The sequence below is a fragment of the Protopterus annectens genome, chromosome 1.part0, assembly GCF_019279795.1.
Source record: "Protopterus annectens isolate FY-2018-M chromosome 1.part0, PAN1.0, whole genome shotgun sequence".
NCBI lineage: Eukaryota > Metazoa > Chordata > Ceratodontiformes > Protopteridae > Protopterus > Protopterus annectens.
This window is the reverse complement of record NC_056725.1, coordinates 768,122,925-768,142,786: the sequence shown is the minus strand read 5'-3', so window position 1 is coordinate 768,142,786 and position 19,862 is coordinate 768,122,925. Positions and strand designations below refer to the sequence as shown.

Genomic DNA, 19,862 nt, shown 5'->3' with positions numbered 1-19,862 from the left:
ATAAGCATTTTGATTTTCATCTAGCACCTCCCCCCCAACAGTTAAAAAGACATATTCTTGTCATGTTAAAATGTGGGTTTGGCAATTTAAAGCCCTGAAATCCTGGTTACAGAAACAAAATATTTCCCCAACCTTTCTAATAGTATTTTCTCTGTTATTAGAGAGTCAGTCTGGAATGCATAGTTATCAGCATCTGAACATTAAAATCATAGTACTCATGCCTTTAGAGATTATGGCACGGAGCCCAAGAGAGGGGAATTTTCTTTCTTTCTGTTTCGTTTTATTATTATTATTATTATTATTATTATTATTATTACTATTATTGAATAGAAGCTCTTTATATTCTATATGCCATTTAGTTAGTGATAATGAATCTTTGGATTTGCTTATTTCAGCTACATTTTATATATATATATATATTTATATATATATATATATATATATAGAGAGAGAGAGAGAGAGAGAGTTTTTGGTTTGGTTTGGTTTGGTTTTGGAGTGTGGCTTAGGGAAGTAGCAAAAAAAAAGGAAAAATCCTGGAGTACTTCCTAAACTTAAAGAATAACTACTGGTCTAAAATGCTCCAGTCTCAGAAAGTCTGTGGCTCTTTTCTAGGAAGCATAGGCCTTGTCAATATGTCATTCAAAATACTCCCTAATTAAGGGGAGACTATCTGCAAAGGAGGAGTCCTATAATGGTGAGTCTGAGGCCCGAGTGTTCTCACTGTCTGTGTTATGGGATGGAAGAGGACATCTGTGACTTACAATCCAGGCTCTCCTCTTCTTCCCTAAAATCTGAGCAGTATGATTCCCTCAGTGGAGGCTGTCCCCTTTTCCTTTTGGATAGCTGGATTTCAGAAAAAGGTGGCTGTGCTGGATCAAGCATCAGATGTTGTAGACATTGTGAAAAAAAACTAAGTCAGCTTAACCCACTGTTGGAAGAAAGACAGCATGGGCTAGGAGCTGCTGACCCTCCAAGTGGCAGCTCTTGCTTGGTATAAACCTCAGAGATCTGGGTCTTCTGATGGTGGGTAGCCATATTGGATTTGGAAGCCCTAGAAGAAACATTCCTGGATTTCTGTTTCTTAGCAGCATGAACATCCTCCTTGACTATCACCAGGTGGATACCTTTCTCCCCTGTGTAATAATCTGTCAGTGCTCCAGAGCAAACATGTCTGTCACCTTCTCTGATGGTTATTTGGCCTGGTGGGATGTGCTTGGAGCTAAAAGCATAGTGGGCAATAAAGATACATTAATAGACTGTAGTAACAGACATCAAGACCTGGGTCAGTTTGAGAGCCTCCACTGACAACCTCAAGCCTGGGATCTCGAAGTCATTCAACTCCCTGATCATCTTTAGCCTCTTCTTACACTTCTCCTTCTGATATCTGTGTAGCTTGTGTGCATGTCTGAGCACATGGCAGACTTACCTCAAATGGCTGCAGGTTTATTTTTGTTTAGGTAAGCCAGGAAAGCCAGAATTACCTTATGTCTGGCCATGTTAGCCTTTGGTTTAAATTCCTGACTCATATCACAATTAGTAACACCTTAACCAACTACAAGCAGCAAACACAATGATCATGGAAGTCTTTGTAAGTGATGTGACACCTGGAAACTCAATGACTAACGTGGTGGATGTATGCCATGAATAAGTCTAAAAAATATTTTTAGCATAAATCCAAATACCAAAAAGTTATTGAAAGTTGAACTAGAAAGTTTCCATTGGAGTACTTATCTGCAGTGCTCTTTGGACAAAGCCTGGATCAACAGACTTATGAGAGAATTCACTCTCCTGAAAAGTATGCTATACTTCAGCCAGTGTGGCAAGAATGAACTAAGAGTGGTGGATATCACTTTATTGCAAATATATAAAGACATCCTATGTAAAATTATATCAGCCCATCTGAGGAGAAGGGACTCAGCTCTGAAAGTGTGACCAGAAGTTGGACATGACCTGGAGGCAGAGTTCCCTGAAGTTAAGACTGCAACAGTGGTCCACACGAAAGACATTCTCACGTATTGTCCTTCTAGTTGCCTTTTCAGATTCACAAGATCTTCTTCATCATTTAATAGACCAGTTCCAAGTCATTCATAAAGATAAACTGGTTATAAACATAAAACAACATACAGATAACCTAGAAATGTGCATGCACAAAGTTACACATCATTCATGGACATGAATATGTAACATTAACTTGGGTATGGAGGGTTTTGTTTATAATTTCATTTTTCAAATGTCCTCTCTATACAGAAGAAAGTAAATGAAGCTATATGAAAGATAATAGAGAGGATAATACTCAGCATAACAAAATATAGATTTTTTTAATAGTGTGTACTTTTTTAAGTTTGGGGTATAAACAAAAAAGAAAATAGAGTCCTTTTTGTGTATATGTTACAGAAATTCCATTTAACATTTTGCATTTCTTGTTTCATTTCTAAGTATATTATGTGTAAAATGATTTGTTTTTTCTTTAATTAAATCTGAAGTAGAAGAAATTATTTTGTGACGGGTGATGCTTCTTTCTGATGGCACCAGCACACACTCCATTAATTTATAGTGTCATTAGCACTGTGCTGCATACATAGCTAATGCAGTACATGTGTGCATGTAATCTGTCTGCAAATGTCCTAAAACAAGTGTCATCCATATATTATATTGCAATAGTAACTGAAATACAGTTCAAGAGTATTAATAATTACATAGTGCAAAACAGAGGTTAATAAACAGTGCCTTTTTATTTATTTATTCTGACAGATGGCAATTTGCTGCCTATCAACTGTGCTTTCTGTGGACTTCAGGTCCAGTGAGATTGAGGTAGGAGTAGTTTCAGCTGAAAATCGAGGATTCAGGTATGTATCACACAATATACTTACTTACTAATAATAGTTAATACTGCAAATTCTGGGGAACTAAAACGCCTATATTGGCCCATGGGTTACTGATTATTGTTGCATAACTGTTATTGTTCATTGATGGCTAATATCTTACAAGACTGCACTCCTTTTATTCACACAAAATAAAAATTTTTGAACTACAGGGTATGAAAGTTCAATATGTTATCATGACAGCTGGTTCTTATTAGAAACAGTCACAACACTGTGCAATTAATCTAGCAGAGCTAAAGTGAGACACCGCACCTTATAATTATCTAATTTCTCTAATTAATCTTAAATCATTTTATTAGACCCACATTAGCGATACAAGCCAGCAGACCTTTATCAGTGCACTGAAGGTAATTTTCAGCTTAACACAGAGAAAGGTATACTTTAGAAACAGAGTAATGTTAGCCAAGTAAGACTTCCAGGAATGCTTCAAGGTTTAACCACTGGTGTTACTCAGAATCCTCTTTTAGGTATGTGAATTTATTTGGGTCTACTTCAGTAGATCGAAATATTACTTACCCAAAATTCAGATAACCGAGACAAAAAGCCAGACAGCACGAGTACACCGACGTCCTGGAATACCAACTCACCACTCCAGGTAAGTAAACTCTTTTCCATCCTGTTGAACATTGCCCTTACCCCCACGGTAGTGCGATCTTGGGGTTGGTATATTTAGTTGGGGGTGCATCCCCCCACAAAGGGGGGTGGGGTGGGTGAAGCTGCTCACATTGGTGGGTTTGCTTTCCCTTGGTTTCACTGTTTTTTCAGGATGGTCAAGCATTTACTAACCTGGAGTGGTGAGTCAGTGTTCCAGGACGTCGGTGTTATCGTGCTGTCGGCCTTTTCGTCTCAGTTATCTGAATTTCGGGTAAGTAAAATTTCAGTCTACTGAAGTAGGCCCAAATTAGATATGCATATTTTTCTGTTTAACAGTGTATTTGATTTATCTACTAAGAAATAACTATTTCAAAATGTTTCAGCAATTCAACTTAATCATTAATAATTTAAGACTCTTTAAATACTTTTACAAATTATAAAAACAATTGAGTAAAACCTTTTCATGGAGAGTACATGTGCCCAGGAAAATGCTATATAGAGAGCTGTTAAATACATTTAGGGAATGTGTCACATCCTTTAGGCACGCTAAAGATATAATACAGAAAATTCAGAATCTATTTATTAAAATCTGTCAAATTTATAAGACTCTCAGGGGATTCAATAAACCCTACATGGTAGCAACAAAATTTAGATTCAGTAACTGCTATGTAGAGGCGAGCACCGCTGCACAAACAAGATAAAACACCATGGCATGCTAATTACAGTATAAGCAGATGAACTGCATGCTAAACAACCAATCCAACACAGTGGGGCTATTCACCAAGCTATAAAGCAGCCTTGTAGACTTTATGTTGGTTTTTCCTGTGAATTCCAAAACTTTTGGAATACAAACATGGAAAGGAGTCACTCTACACAGATAAAATGTTAGGGTCTGTTGCTGCTTTAATTTATTTGTATGTGCTACAGGCTAAGGTCAGTGTTGCTCCTGCTGCTACTAAGCCTATGCTGAGAAGGAGAAGAGTCTTCAGGCCCCATTTAACTTTTAACAGCTTATATGATGTGGAAATTGTAGAGCACTACAGGGTGGTCAGGGACGCACTACAGGAGCTCTGCAACCTCTGCCATCCTCAACGCACAGCTAGAGCCAGCCAAGGGAACATCCATCCTAGTGGAGACAAAGGTATGTGTAGCCCTTTGAATCTTAGCTACAGGTACCTTTCAGAGACCAACAGGGTATATGCTGTGGGTGTCACAAGCATCAGCATCTAGGATCCTCCACCAGTTCCTGAATGCTATGCTCCAACATGCCAGTGACCACATATATTTTCCCTGTAGTTCTGAGGAGAGGGCCAGAAATATGCAGGAATTCTATCATGTGCACATTACCTGAAGTAATGGGTACCATAGATAGCATACATATAGAAATGAAGGCATCACCCAGGGAACAGGGTAGGTTCTACATAAATAGAAAGGGCTACCACTCTTTCAACTGCCAAGTCATTTGTAATGCCAAGGGAATCATCTTGAATGTGTGTGGTGGCAACCCCAGCAGTTACCATGACTTACATATCTGGCACACCTCCCAACTGTACCAGATATTTGCTAGGGGGGGATATCCCACAGGGTCATTTACTGGGGAATTCAGACTATGCACTGAAACTGTGGCTGGGGAAACCCAACAGAAATGTACACCCACCCACAGAAAAACACCATAATGAGGCACGCACTCAAACCATAGATCATGTGTGGACACACTAACATCAGGTGACAGAGGGCCAACACCCCCACTGTCATGATCCTCTGTGATAAAATGCAATAAACACTGGACAAAAGTAATACCTATGCTACTATAGTGCTATATATGCTAACAACGTAACAATGCTGCCACTATTTCAGATAGTACAACAATACACACAACAGGCATGATGTCAGCAGTGCACACTAAAATATCTCTTTAAATTGCTCAGCAGTACTAACATAAAAATGTTTAGCTTACCATCTGCAGATGAGATTCTCCTCTGCAATCCAGATGGTCCTGGAAAAAGGTAAGCAAGAGGTAAGGGCAACATTATCACAGCGTTAATACTTTTACCTTTATATGTCCATTAACTATACTTTCAACAAGAATGTGTCTGACAAGTTCAACCTAAGCTAATAACTGTAGCAATCTTCAACCCCCCCCAAAAAAACGACATGTGACACAGAAGTAACTTATTGATTTCAATTGTTTTAATATATAACAATATTCAACTGTTGAGATACCAAAGCCTACCTGGAGCTCCTCCTAGGACATGCTTGCTGACTATTGCTCCAACATCCAAGACATGCTGCACTGCACTCTCCTGGGTGCTGCCTGGATCCCTGATATTGGCCAAGAACACTTCACTGGGTGTTAGTGATGTTCCCTTGCAGTCACACCCCTGGCAACTATCTGGTCAAGGCCCACTGCAGCTGTTCTCCTCCATGCAGATGTTATCACATCAGTGGTCCTGTGGCACACCTGCTTGTATGCCCTGCCATGGGCACCCAAGGCATTCACATTATCAACTATCTAGCACCATATTTGCATCCTACCTGCCATATCTCCCCATCCCATTGGTTCTCAGCATCAGTGAAGGGGGTTTCCCAAGTACTGACATGTTTGGGTGTAATACTCCTAGGTGTCCTAAAAGACAACAAAAGTAAAATACACATAAGTATCACATAACTACAAAATAACTGATTCCAGATAAAACACAAAATGTATCCAGTCAGTATTATCCACTGGAGAAGCATAAAACAGTCTAGAGATGTGAAATATGACTAACAGACAGGATGAAAAACAAGGAGAGTAACAATAGCAACATATCCTTGTTTGTGCCATAACATTAACTCACCTTTACCCCCAAAAGAACATTACCCTTGTTTGTGCCATAACAGTAACTCACCTTTGCTCCCCCCAAAAGAACAGTGTACCCTTGTTTGTGCCATAACAGTAACTCACCTTTGCCCCCCCAAAAAGAACAAGAAAATTACACATTTTGCTAACAAACCTTTGAAATGCTAAAAGTGCTATCAAAGGAACTGTCCCTGAAGTATTTGTACATATTTATCACAGAGCATTCCATTTTTATGTATCGGCAATGATGTATACCTCTAAAATGGCTTGACAAACATGCCCATGCCATCAGTACACTTCTAATGCATACAGATAAAAGTGTAAATGTCTTTGCTTCGGATTTGTCTTAATTACATTCCAGCATATGCAGTATGTAGCTGACAAAATGGTAGCATACCTTCTGAAGTTAATTACTTCTCTGTACAGCTATATCATGAAGAAATAACTTATATGCAGTCTTCCTAAATAAGCAAGTCTCCTCACCATCAGTTTGCCTAGCTACATGGTTGCCTTTTTATAAGGTGTAGATGCAGGTCTGTTAGCACAGTAAAGATGCAAATGAGGTATGAACTCATTAGAATTGCTGAATCCCAAATACTTGGATCCATGTAGGAGATGTAACGCATAGTACAGACACTCCCTCGGTGTTTAGTTTTAATGGATTGCAGTTGTGAATGATTACTGGTTGGGAGAAGGAAAACACAACAGCACTGCAGACTGCCTTACTTCCACTGGGTGTGTCAAGTTAGATCTACAAAGTGTTAGATGCAAGGCTGGAAATGTAAGTATACAACACACAATTCACATGTTGTGTTCCTTAACATCCAACCTGGCCTTCATTTGTTGGCAACAGCATATGATATTATTTCAACTTAATATCCTCACACATTTAAGAGCAATGATATAGAATGGCTTACACACTGCATGTCTCTGATTACTGGTCAGATAACAGGAGAATGGCCAATAAACACAAAAATGTAAAAAGAGCTGAATATTGGCAAGCAATAACCATAACAGGTTGTGTGATCACTAGGTGCACTACATCCAAAAACAATAAATGTACAAATAACACTTGTATGGTTTATATCACTGTAGATGCTGTTGCAGCTGGTTGTGTGCAGACTGACCTCAGTTCTTTCCTGAAAAGCTGTTTGTGTAGCAAAAAGGGATAAGGTACCCATCCTGCATTCTAAAGGTACATTAGTGAGAGTTCAAATTCAGATCTATATAGACATATCTGATGTGAGCCATTATTTTCTTGTGTGTGTATGTATTTCATTGAATTTCCTCATTCAACCACTTGCCCCTTGTTTTTCTTTTCTGTCTTTGTTGGTCTATTTTTTGGGAGGGGGCAATATTTTCATGATGTGGTGTGTAGCTCAATCACTGGAACTGAGGAAATGAATGCTGGGTTTGTCTGTGCTTATCTCATTTTAGCAAAGTGCGGCACTGTGCAAACTGGACCCCCCCCCCCCCCAGTAGACAGGACCCAGACAGCCAAAAATCAAAATTGGATGAATTCAATTAATACTAGTGGGCATCATGCAAACCTGCTAAACAGTGTTGCCCGGTGGTTAACACCAAGACCTTAAAATGATTAGTGAAATAAGGAATGTCACGTAAGTAGTCCTGTGGCAGCAGGCCTAAGTGTAGGGCTGGAGTACAGATGGTCCTGTGTTCTAGTACAGGGTGTTCAACCTTTTTTTTTTTTTTTTGCTGTTGTGACATTGCAGTTTACAGCAATGAACTGCAACATAGACAAATGGTATTTCAACATTCTTGTGGCAACAGATGTAAGTGTATGACTGTCATACACATGGTCCTGGGTTTTAATACAGGATACTCCATACACTTTAACTGTTGTTCCACTTCCCATTATAGTCACTCTCCCTTATAACACTTTAGATCATGGGTTCCCAAACTGTGTGCCGCGGCACCCTGGGGAGCCACAACTTCCTCACAGGGGCCTTGTGAAGCTTAGCAGCTGATTTGTCAGGTAAGTGAATGCCTGTATGAGTGTGTGTGTCTGTCTGCATGTGCAAGTGAATGTGTGCATGAAAGCAAACGTCTGTGTGTGTGTGAGATTGGGAGAGTGAGAGCAATATGTGAGTGAATGCAGGAATGAATGAAGAAGTGGCTGTCTGTGTGTGTGAGATTGGGAGAGTGAGAGCAAAGTGTGAATGAATGTAGGTATGAATGAGGAAGTGACTGTGTGTGTGTGTGAGATCGGAAGAGTGAGAGGGATGCATGAATGAATACGTAAGTGGGTGTGTGGCATGTGGGTGTGAGATCGGGAGAGTGAGAGTGATGTATGAATGAATGCATAAGTGGGTGTATGGCATGTGGGTGTGACAGACAGTGAAAGAGATGTGTGAATGAATACAGGTATGATTGAGTTAGTGAGTGTGTGCGTTTGATCAGGAGAGAGTGAGAGAGATGTGTGAGTGAATGCAGGCATGAATGAGGAAGTGACTGTGTGTGATTGGGAGAGAGAGAGCGATGATCTGGATAGAGAGCGATGTGTGCATGAATGCAGGTATGAATGAGGAAGTGACTGTGTGTTTGGGAGAGAGAGAGAGAGAGAGCGATGTGTGAGTGAATGCAGGTATGAATGAGGAAGTGACTGTGTGTGTTTGATCAGGAGAGAGAGAGAGAGAGAGAGATGTGTGTGTGAGTGAATGAGGAAGTGTGTGTGTGTGATTGAATGCCCAGATTTTTGCCTCATATTTTTGGTGTGTTCCTCCTAAACTCTGTATTTTTCTGGCAACTAGTTGAGGATTGAAGTAATTAAATAATGGCAAACATTTGAGTTTAAGACTCCACATCCTTCAGAGAGCTCTGAAAATCTGGACAAAGCCTAAAATGATGGTGGGACAAATGGGGACGGATTTGAAATATTCCTCTTACAAACTTAGAAAGTTGATAGAATAATAGGTTTTGCATTACATCTGGACAAAGCCTAAAATGATGGGGGGACAAATAGGGACAGATTTTAAAAAATGCTCACACACACACACACACACACACACACACACACACACACACACACACACAGTCACTTCCTCATTCATACCTGCATTCACTCCCACATTGCTCTCACTCTCCCGATCTCATATCTGCATGCCACACACCCACTTACGCATTCATTCATACATCCCACTCACTCTTCCGATCTCACACATACACACACACAGCCACTTCTTCATTCTTTTATACACACACACAGCCACTTCTTCATTCATTCCTACATTCACTCACGCTCGCTGCAAACTAATAAGATTAACTGAAAAACAAACCACAAACTGTTCGCTGTTTATTTTGCAGCTAAGCTTCCCTGGGTGCCACAGCGCACACTTTGGGAACCCCTAAAATATGCACTTTATGTGTGCCACGGGGGGGGCGCCTTGGGAAAACCTTGATTCAGCAAGGAGCAGAGAATCGAAAAAGTTTGGGAACCACTGCTTTAGATAATGGACCTCATATTCATTATTTGTATGAGGGAAGAGACATTATTATTGTGTCATTTATTTATTTATTTGATTATCTAGCTATGTATTTTCACATTTATTTTCAGATGCATGCCTGTGGGTATAATGTGTACTAAATTCCTGTAAGTATTTCACATTTATTTTCAGATGCATGCCTGTGGGTATAATGTGTACTAAATTCCTGTAAGTATAATGCTGCTATGTGGACTTGTATGGTCTTCACATTTGTCTAAGACACATACACAACTGCCTGTACATCCAATAACCTTGCAATTGCAATAAGTGAATTGAATTCCTCAGTACTTGGCACTGCTGCTCTCTGCTTACCATTATGCAAATGTGTTGCTCGTGGGTGCGCACTGCCAAGCAACGCATTTGCACAATAGTAAGTGGAGCACAACAGTTTCAAACAGTGTGTGCACTCCAGTAAACATGATAACTGGAACTAGCAGGAAAGCATCAGTCTCCATTGGTCTAGATCCATGGCAGACATGGCAGGTATTTGTGAGGAAGGTGCCAGGTTTAGGCACAGAGGTGGGATGTCCAGGATTTTTATTGGACTCCTAGTTAAGAACCACAGCCAAAGACTTCTGCAGAGGGACTATTCTGGCTCCAAATATAAGTCTAAGGCTTGGGATAGTTTAGCCTAGGTTGTTTCCAGTGCCACTGGTACCCTCCCACACACTGGAGATCAATGTAGGCATCATTATAATGACCTATGAAGGAGGAAGAGGGATACACTCGACCGCTGGATTGAGGAATTTAGGACTGAGGACATCCCACACCTGTATACATATCATCTATAGAGAGTACTTGTAAGACTTAGAAAGCTGAATATAGGGAAGACTGATATTCATAATGGTCATCTATTCTTTTTTTTTTTCCATAGCTGCCAGTGCTCATGAGTGCAGTGTCTGAGCCCACAGGGTTAGATTGGAGAGGATGAGGGAAGCATGTGGTATGTATGCAGCAGAAGAGTACTGTTATTGTAGCATTAGTTAAAGAAAGCTTTTTTAGTATTTTATAGAGTTGTATCAAATTGAGCATGCATATCGCAACTGTAAAACCAAGCATGTATGCATTAGTCTGTAGCACAACAAGAGTACAATATTAGACTTTAGTCAGAGGTTGGGTGTTCAAAGACCACACTTTCCAACTATACAATATTGTTAATGCTTCAATAATATTTAAATTAAATTAAAACCTCTATTCCAGTGGCACAAATTCCCTGCTGTAAAGTGTAATCTGTATAACTGGAACACATATATGTGCAATTTATGCACATTTCAAGGATTACTTGCTGCAATCTGTAGCATAGTGTGCATCTGTTAGGAGGTGGTAATCTTAATGTAAAAGTTAAGATAATAGAGTCAAATAATTGTATTAATGCAACATATGTCACATAAGAAGGTACTTATCATATCTTTTTTCTCTCACCCCAACTATTATCTCTCTTTTTTATTTTATTTTTATTTTATTTCATATTATTTATAAAGAAATAGTTTGTGTCATTTTTATTGGCTTTATTTTCTTTTATGAATATTTTTATTTTATTTTTCTGTTTTACTTTATTGTAAAAAAATTATATATATTTTTTAAATTTATCTATCATCAAAATGTGTCCATGTCATCCAATTGTACCACATCACTAAATCCTCAGCAGCACAGTGGGATACTTCAGTCCCACATGATCTGCCTGCCCTCCCCCTCCACCAGCTCAGGCACTGATGCCCAGCATGTCTGGGAGCCAACCTGGCAGCACAACCTCTGCTGCCCCTGCGCTACCTGCACCCTCAGGTAGTCCTGCCCTGGAGGCTGGTCCAGTGGTACCCTCCGGGACCAATGGCAGAGGTGGTGATTTTATCACCTGCACTGAGTTGCTAGAGTACATACCTCTCACCTGTCCAGATTTTCACAGAATGTCCAGATTTTTGGATTATATTTTTGGCCTGTTTCTCATAAAATTTGTGGGTTTCTGGCAAATATCTGGGTTGATCCAAGGACTTAAGTCACTAAATAATTATGTACATTTGAGTTTTAGACTTCAAATCCTTCAGAAAATGTATGTTAAAACAAACCCTGTTACTCTAGCAACTTTCTAAGTTTATAAGAACAATATTTAAAATATGTCCATATTTTTGGGCCTTTGTCCCCCAATTTTGTTGGGATTTGTCCAGATTTCTTGTACTAAGAGGTTGAGAGGTATGGCCAGGGATGGTGCATGGTTTGTGCACTACACCATTGGTGTTCACCTATGCTGGCTGGAGAGGCTGCTCTCCCTCATTCAGTGCAGTAGTAAGAGGAGGAGAAAGAGACGTCAAGCACTACAGCCATTGGTGGAGTGAGGTGACAGTGATGACAGTCCAGTGGGTGAGAACTCAGTTCTCACTGTCAACCAGCTTGACAACAGTGGTTTGGGATGTCCCCACCCTCACTCCAATCATGTTGTCCCCCCACCCTTTTGTGTCTTGTTTGTCTTATCTGTCTGCAAGTGCTTCCTCACCTACCCAACTTACCTGACCCAGACATACCTACATCCTTTCACCAACATTCCTCTCTCTCTGTAAAATAAAAAATAAATGAGTACCTGTCCCATAAAAAAATGTCCCATACATAGCTCTGCATTCTGCACGTGTCTTCTTGACATACTTGATTCAGTCCAATTAGCTATACAACATGATTGTGTTATAGTCACCCCTCTGTCTGGAGGTGGCAGTCCAAAATCAGTTAATATTTTGCACATATGTTCAGTTTACACTGTTAAAGAAATAGACAGCTGTAATTCTTTCCTACCTCCCTCCTGCATATTTGTGTTCTGCTTTCCCTTTGTTCCTCCCCCTGCTTGCTCTCCATTTCACTTTCCTATCTACCCAATTTTAACACCTTTAATCTATTCAAAAATAGAATAACATATACCACACATAAGTTGCTGGAGAAGCAATGAATTCCTTCATTTTATGGGGTCCATGTTTGCATGGAAGTGTGCATCGCACACCAACAGTGAGCAGTGGCAAACAGATGCAGTTATCCCAGCAGACTGCCACTTAACACCGCTGCACTATGCCAACATACAGCAACACATCTCTTATAAACAATTCATGTCATAGCATTAGCACTCTGTAATGAAAAGTATTTTAGAGTATTACATACAGCTGTATTCAAACCCAGTACCATCTGGCCCAAAAAAAGGAATGCAGCAAAGCATTAACACATGCTGCCACAGAGTCATTTAAGCAACAAGAGTATTTCATAGACTCAATACTGACTGTCAGACTTTAGCAATGTGGTACATGTATCTCGCATGCATATGTGCTTTACTAACCATCGAGCAAACCACCTGCTCGCCATGCTATGGAAATGTACATATTAAGCTGTATTACTGTTGTTTACTGTCCATTTCCTGTGTACGACATGAAATTACATGTGGAAACATTACGGACTGAGGGCCCTATCTAATAATATGTCACATATTTAAAATTCATATATGTGTTGGTACCCCCCCCCCCCAAGTACTGCAACCCTGGGATCTCAGTACTTTTTCCACACATATATCAACCACACTACAAAATGTAATAATTGTGTACTATGCAATGCATATCAATCTGGTAAAATGCAGAATTACAGCTACTGAATTATACACCTAAAAAGCCTTATCTGCAAGCTTAGGGAATGAATCAGCAAGGACCATATCCAGACTTGACCGTACCCATTTTGTTTTTGTCAAGGGTAGATTTTGCTTATTGAACATTGTGGACTTCTTGGATACTGACCGCAAAGACCTGGATGAGGAATAACATGACATACTGCCTATGTTGAGTTATCCAAGGCCTTTAACACTATCCCCTATTTATATGTCATAGTGAAGATCTCCCATGTGGGAATTAATCCAAACAGTAGTAGAGTTAAGGCAACTGACTCATTGACATAACACACACTCTCAAAGTTGGGGACTGCACCTCCACCCTTAGCCACTTACCATTAGAATACCACAATTGTCTGTGTTGGGCCCTCAACTGTTTGCAAACTACTTCTCTGAAGTGCAGACAATGGTAGATGGCCTGTAGTTTGCAAATGACCGCTAACTAGACACACTAATAGAGTCCATCAATGATGGTAACATATTATGAAAGGAGCTGCAAGACACAAATGATTGATGTCAAACTCATGGACTGAACCTTAAAGCATATAATGGACCATTGCCCCTTTGGCAGTGAAATACCACTGATAATTATGATAAACATAGCATGCCTCTAAGCTCAAACACAGAGTTGTGAGACTTGGGAACATATGTTGATAGAAATATACACTTTCATCACTACATGTCTATAGTGGTGACACACATGTTCTATATATGGCTATCACATCCAAGACCAGGGTGGTCATACTTCTGCTGTACTTTACCCTTATCAGACCACTAACTGAGTACAATGCTCCTATGTGAAGCAGTGTTCTTCAATGACCCTGTTCAAGTGCAACCTTGACTACTGGTTGGGTGATTGTAAAGCCACATCTCGGATGGCACCTATGTCCATCATGGAAAGAGCCACTTGGTGATGCTCGCAAAATCACTCTGCTAACAATGACTATCCAACTATGCTCAATAAGGGTACTTGTGTTTTTACACAGCGAGGCTTCAAAACACTGTAGGGAAATTAGGCTAGTAGCCTCCTATGAACATATGAAGCTATGAACCTCTGCAGGCCTCCCAACATTTTGTCTCCCACATGGACTGCTGATGTCATCTACTATAAGTTCATCTGCACTTTTAAAAATCTCAGACTTGTGTCATGATGCTTGAGTAACATACTGTGTTCCGTAATCTGTGTTCTTAGATGGGTGGTTCTGTTCTCATTGCAGTCAACTGGGTGCATGTGTGTGTGTGTGTGTGTGTGTGTGTGTGTGTGTGTGTGTGTGTGTGTGTGTGTGTGTGTGTGTGTGTGTGTGCGTCTATAGAAAGAAGAGCAGTAGTTTGTATTCCACAGTTACTCCTTAAATACCATGGACTGACAATATTTTGATTCTTGCAGATCCCTACATATCCATTTCATGTAGCCCACCCAACATCTACTCCCCCACATGGCCTGCTGAAGTCATCTACTATAAGTTCACCTGAAGTCTTAAAAAAGTCAGACTTGTGCCGTGGTGCTTATTTAAAGTATTGTGTTCTGTAGTCTTTATACTTAGATAAGTAGGGGTTCTGTTCTCAATATAGTCAACTGGGCATGTGTGTGTATGTGTGTGTGTGTGTGTGTGTGTGTGTGTGTGTGTGTGTGTGTGTGTGTGTGTGTATACCACAGTTACTGCTCCAATACCATGGAATATTATTTTGATTCTACTGTAAATTTATCTGCAGTTTTATGAAAGTCAGACTTGTGCAATGTTGTGTGCGTAAAGTACTGTGTTCTGTGGCCTTTATACTTAGTTAGGTAGGGGTTCTATTTTTACTGTAGTCAACTGGGAATGTGTGTGTGTCTAGACAGAAGAGCAGAATTGTGTATCCCACAGTTACTCCTTAAATACCATGAATTGACAGTATTTTGATTCTTGCAGATGCCTACACATCTATTTCATGTAGCCCACCCAACATGTTCTCCCCCACATGGTCTGCTGAAGTCGTCTACTATAAGTTCACCTGAAGTCTTAAAAAAGTCAGACTTGTGCCATGGTGCTTGCTTAACATATTGTGTTAAGTAGCCTTTGTACTTAGATAGGTAGGGGTTCTGTTTTTACTGTAGTCAACTGGACATGTGTGTGTGTGTGTGTGTGTGTGTGTGTGTGTGTGTGTGTGTGTGTGTGTGTGTGTGTGTGTGTGTGTGTGTGTGTGTGTGTGTGTGTGTGTGTGTGTGTGTATGTGTGTGTCTAGTTAGAAGAAAAGAAGTGTGTATCCCACAGTTACTGCTCCAATACCATGGATTGACATTATTTTGATTCTTGCAGATGCCTACACATCCACTTCATGCAGCCTACCCAAAATCTTGTCTCTCACATGGCCTGTTGATGTCATATACTATACATTCACCTGCAGTCTTGTAAAAGTCAGACTTGGGCTGTGGCCATACCTCTCAACTGTTCAGATTTTCACAGAATGTCCAGATTTTTGCCTTATAATTTTGGTCTGTTTCTCCTAAAATTTGTGGTTTTCAGGCAAATCACTGGCAAACCCGTGAGGACTGAATTCAGAAAATAATAACAAACATTTGATTTTCAAAATTCACGCTAACGCAAAACTTGTTATTCTATCAACTTTCTAAGTTTGTAAGAACAATATTTAAAAAGGGACCCTATTTTTGAGCCTTTGTCCCCCATTGTTTGTGGCTCTGTTCATATTTTTGCTCTAAGAGGTTAAGAGGTATGGCCTGTGGCACTTGCTTGAAGTACTGTGTTCTGTAGTCTGCATACTTACATAGATAGGGGTTCTGTTCGCACTGTAGTCAACTGGGTGTATGGCTGTGTGTGTGTGTGTGTGTGTGTGTGTGTGTGTGTGTGTGTGTGTGTGTGTGTGTGTGTGTGTGTGTGTGTGTGTGTGTGTGTGTGTGTGTATGAGCTTTTGCTTGACATTAGAGAGACCGTTTTACACCAGCATGTGGGAGACTGTTATTACCATATTCTCCTCAGCAGACACTGCTGATGTTTTCAGCTATATTAGATTTTTGGATATGCAGTATTCCCAACAGGGCAGGCTCAGAGAAAGTCACCTCATCCTATACAATAAAGATTACAGTGACATGGCTTTTAATCTATCCACATACATCATAGCATGGTTTGTAGGCCCTGTATTATCTTTCTGAGAATACTCTATTAGTGTTTTGATGAAGTTTAACTACAGTGCTCTCATATAATCCTAAGATCTCAATATGATGGCATGACTTATGATGTGCACAACATAGGCTTTCAATACCAGTGTGGACATGTGGTGGTCAAAGTTCAGATTCCTATCTACATGTCTTCTCAGTGCTTGCATCACTGGGTTTCAGCATAGTAGGACTGTTGTCAATGCTGTGTTTAACATGGAATTCCACTTTTCAGACAGACATAACAAACACACATTTTTGCATTTATTTGTAGATAGTGTGCCTTTGTCACCATTCAGTTATCTGTGTTAGCTCCTCCTGTACTATGTTATTATCATTAGTGGACTCAGTGATTGCACTCAGTATGCAAGAATCAGCAAACTTGGTAAGCCAGAGGACATATACTTTATCCTGAACTGTTAAGAAATAGAGTCCAGACCTGAAGGGCCAAGCACAGATCCCTGGGGTTTGCCAATGGTGACAGCTCTACTGGTACAGGTTGATTCACCAACTTTCATAGTATGTATTCTGTCGGTGAACCATTTGGTTACCCATCAACTGACATAAGTGTTACTACCCAGCTGGGAGGGTTTCTCAGTGATGTTTGCATAGGGAATTGTGTCAAAACCCTCTGCCAGATCGCGATAGGTAGCATGTACTGCCTTACTTTCATCTAGGCCTATCACACAAAATCAATGGGCTGTGACAACTTGACAGATAACCTGTGGTGTGACTCAGCAAATACCCCTTCCTTATATGGTTGAGTATACACTTCAACATACCCTCCACATGGGCTATGTTCCCTTATAAGGGTGTACATCAACTTGCATCCACCTGAGTTAGGAGGACAGTACCTGATGCAGTCATGTATAGAGATATCTTGACTCTCCTTGACTGTGAGTTAGACCAACATGTCATCATGGACCTCTTCTACATGTACACTAGTAATATTCTGGCTGTATGCAATAGAGCTGTGTGAGTTGTTAATTTTGCATCATATCTGTTACATCTGAAAGATGTCCTCAAAAAGGTAATTGAGGGCATGCATGATGACAACAGTATTATCTTGTGGAACTTGATCAGGTCAAGGTATTTGACACAAATCCACACTGAGGTATTCAATCAACAGTGTCTCATGTGCCCATAAACAGCTATATCACAAAATGTTTATACCAGTGTATGACACATGTGGCATCTCACTATGTCGAAATGTGTGACATGACATATATCTCAAGTCCAGTGATCAGGTCTGTATAGCAGGCCTGTCTGCTATGCCCTTTCCTGCCCATTAGTTAAGTGATGGACATCACTGATGACATACACATGTTGTGTCCAAAGAGCTGCCTGAGAAACTACAGACTATGGGCAATCATTGACTCCACCTGTGATATTAGTATAATACAGACAGTATAAACACAATTCAAAAACTGCTGCCACAACCATGACAACACCTGCATTGACATGACACATGGTAGGATTTGTTGATTCAGGAAACAAACATACCTCCCAAGTATAATGTGGACATCACACCATGTAATCAGACTAATAGGTATGTGACCCATGTCCTGGGGTAGATGATAAGTGGTACATCCTCCAGCATGTGGTCACACTGCAGACTACCTCCTTGAATCTAACACAAGTGCTGGGTATGTGAAAGATATGCACATCAGAGGGCATACTAAAGTCATGATTCCCAGCTTTCATCACACCAATAAGTGTGTATAATGCACCCTTCATGTACCTCCCAAAACATCTTCCAGTGATGTGTAACTGAAGTATACCAACTTTGTCACTGTGAGCTGTCACACAGCTTATTGGCCATACCTAGGTATGCTTTCTGTGGAATATACATGATTGCCTGATGGTGCGGAATACCAATAAAACTGTTACACCAGATGCATGTGTGCTACCTGTTCTGCTTATGCACACACTATATACATAGGTGTTTGACAACATTAATGGCATGTATATCATTTGCAACAGTGTGGATTATGCTATATATATATATATATATATATATATATATATATATATATATATATATATATATATATATATGCCATGCACACAAGGCAGCTAGCCTGTATTGCCCACATTTGTCACATACAGGTATAGCAGTGTCCCTCCTAACACCTCCAGCAGATGTTACAGTGCTAGGACAGTGTAAGTGGTTACCCTCATAGAGTGTGGATGTATCATAATAGTTGTTCAAGTGTGTTTGTGCAGAATCATCTCTGATCATTCTAAATCACATATGTTATGTCAGAGGCATAGGATTCCTGGTGGCATTATTCTGATATTGTCCATGATTGTGGTTGCTTCTTGTAATGTTTTCCATGAGCCTTAACCTGTGACCACCTTGCTGGAGACTTTGTTGAGACTACACTCATATTCAGGCATGTAAGTTTGCACAGCTTCACAATATGCACCTACCCTAATTGTATGCCACATCCCTGATAGATGCCCTCTGCATTATTCCTGTAAGGATGTTTATCTCACACAGACATCCCCCCATTGTTATGTCACCTTGTGTGACAATCACATAAAACACATTTTCACTGTACAGTCCATACTGTACCATAGAAATATGTGATTGATGTTGCTGCTACAACCATCTTCCAATGACATGCCCTCCTCTGCTGTACATGAGGGAGTTTTACCTGTCCTCCTTCCCTGTGTTCATTCCTACAGGTCATCTGTGTGTCCCTATTCAATACATAAACTTCCCCAGAGTGATCATTTTATGTGGCAGTCCATGTCCTGTTACAGATCATCAACACAGCTTCAAGACAGAATGCCAGGAATGAGATATCACAATACTCTGCACTATAGGTACACTGTCCTGTACTGTGTTTGGACCATATACTTCACGTTCATACCTCTCAACTGTCCAGATATTACCAGGATGTCCATATGTGGCTTTCTGCCATATCAGTGGGATGATATTTGAACTGATGTGAGTCAATATTACATACATTTCAGTGCATACCTCTCAACTGTTCTGACTTGTGCAGAATATCCTGTTTTTGTCTCATATTTGTGATCTTTTCCCATAACATTTTTGTTTTCTGGGAAATCACTGGCATGTCATTGTGGAGTGAAGTCAGAAACTGATAACAGACATTTGAATTTCAAACTTCATGCTCTTCAGAGAGTTCATGCTACTGTACAACCTATTATTCTATCCACTTTCTAAGTTTGAAGAGCAATAATAAAAATTTGTCTCTATTTTTGGCCTTTTGCCCCCCCCCACACCATTATTTATGGC

The 19,862-nt window shown here is 40.1% G+C and overlaps 1 protein-coding gene across 3 annotated transcripts in view; it reads left to right on the top strand.

Moving 5' to 3' along the window:
* Positions 1–19,862, top strand: part of LOC122794445 (proteasome subunit alpha type-6-like) — a 428,663-nt gene that overhangs the window by 315,007 nt on the left and 93,794 nt on the right. For 2 of the 3 annotated variants that reach the window (XM_044062831.1, XM_044062841.1), the window contains exon 6: positions 2,752–2,846. In XM_044062831.1, coding sequence (XP_043918766.1) covers positions 2,752–2,846 — 95 coding nt within the window. Of the gene's footprint in view, positions 1–2,751; positions 2,847–10,692; positions 10,763–19,862 lie in introns of those variants that run through there. The other variant, XM_044062851.1, reaches the window with a different exon arrangement.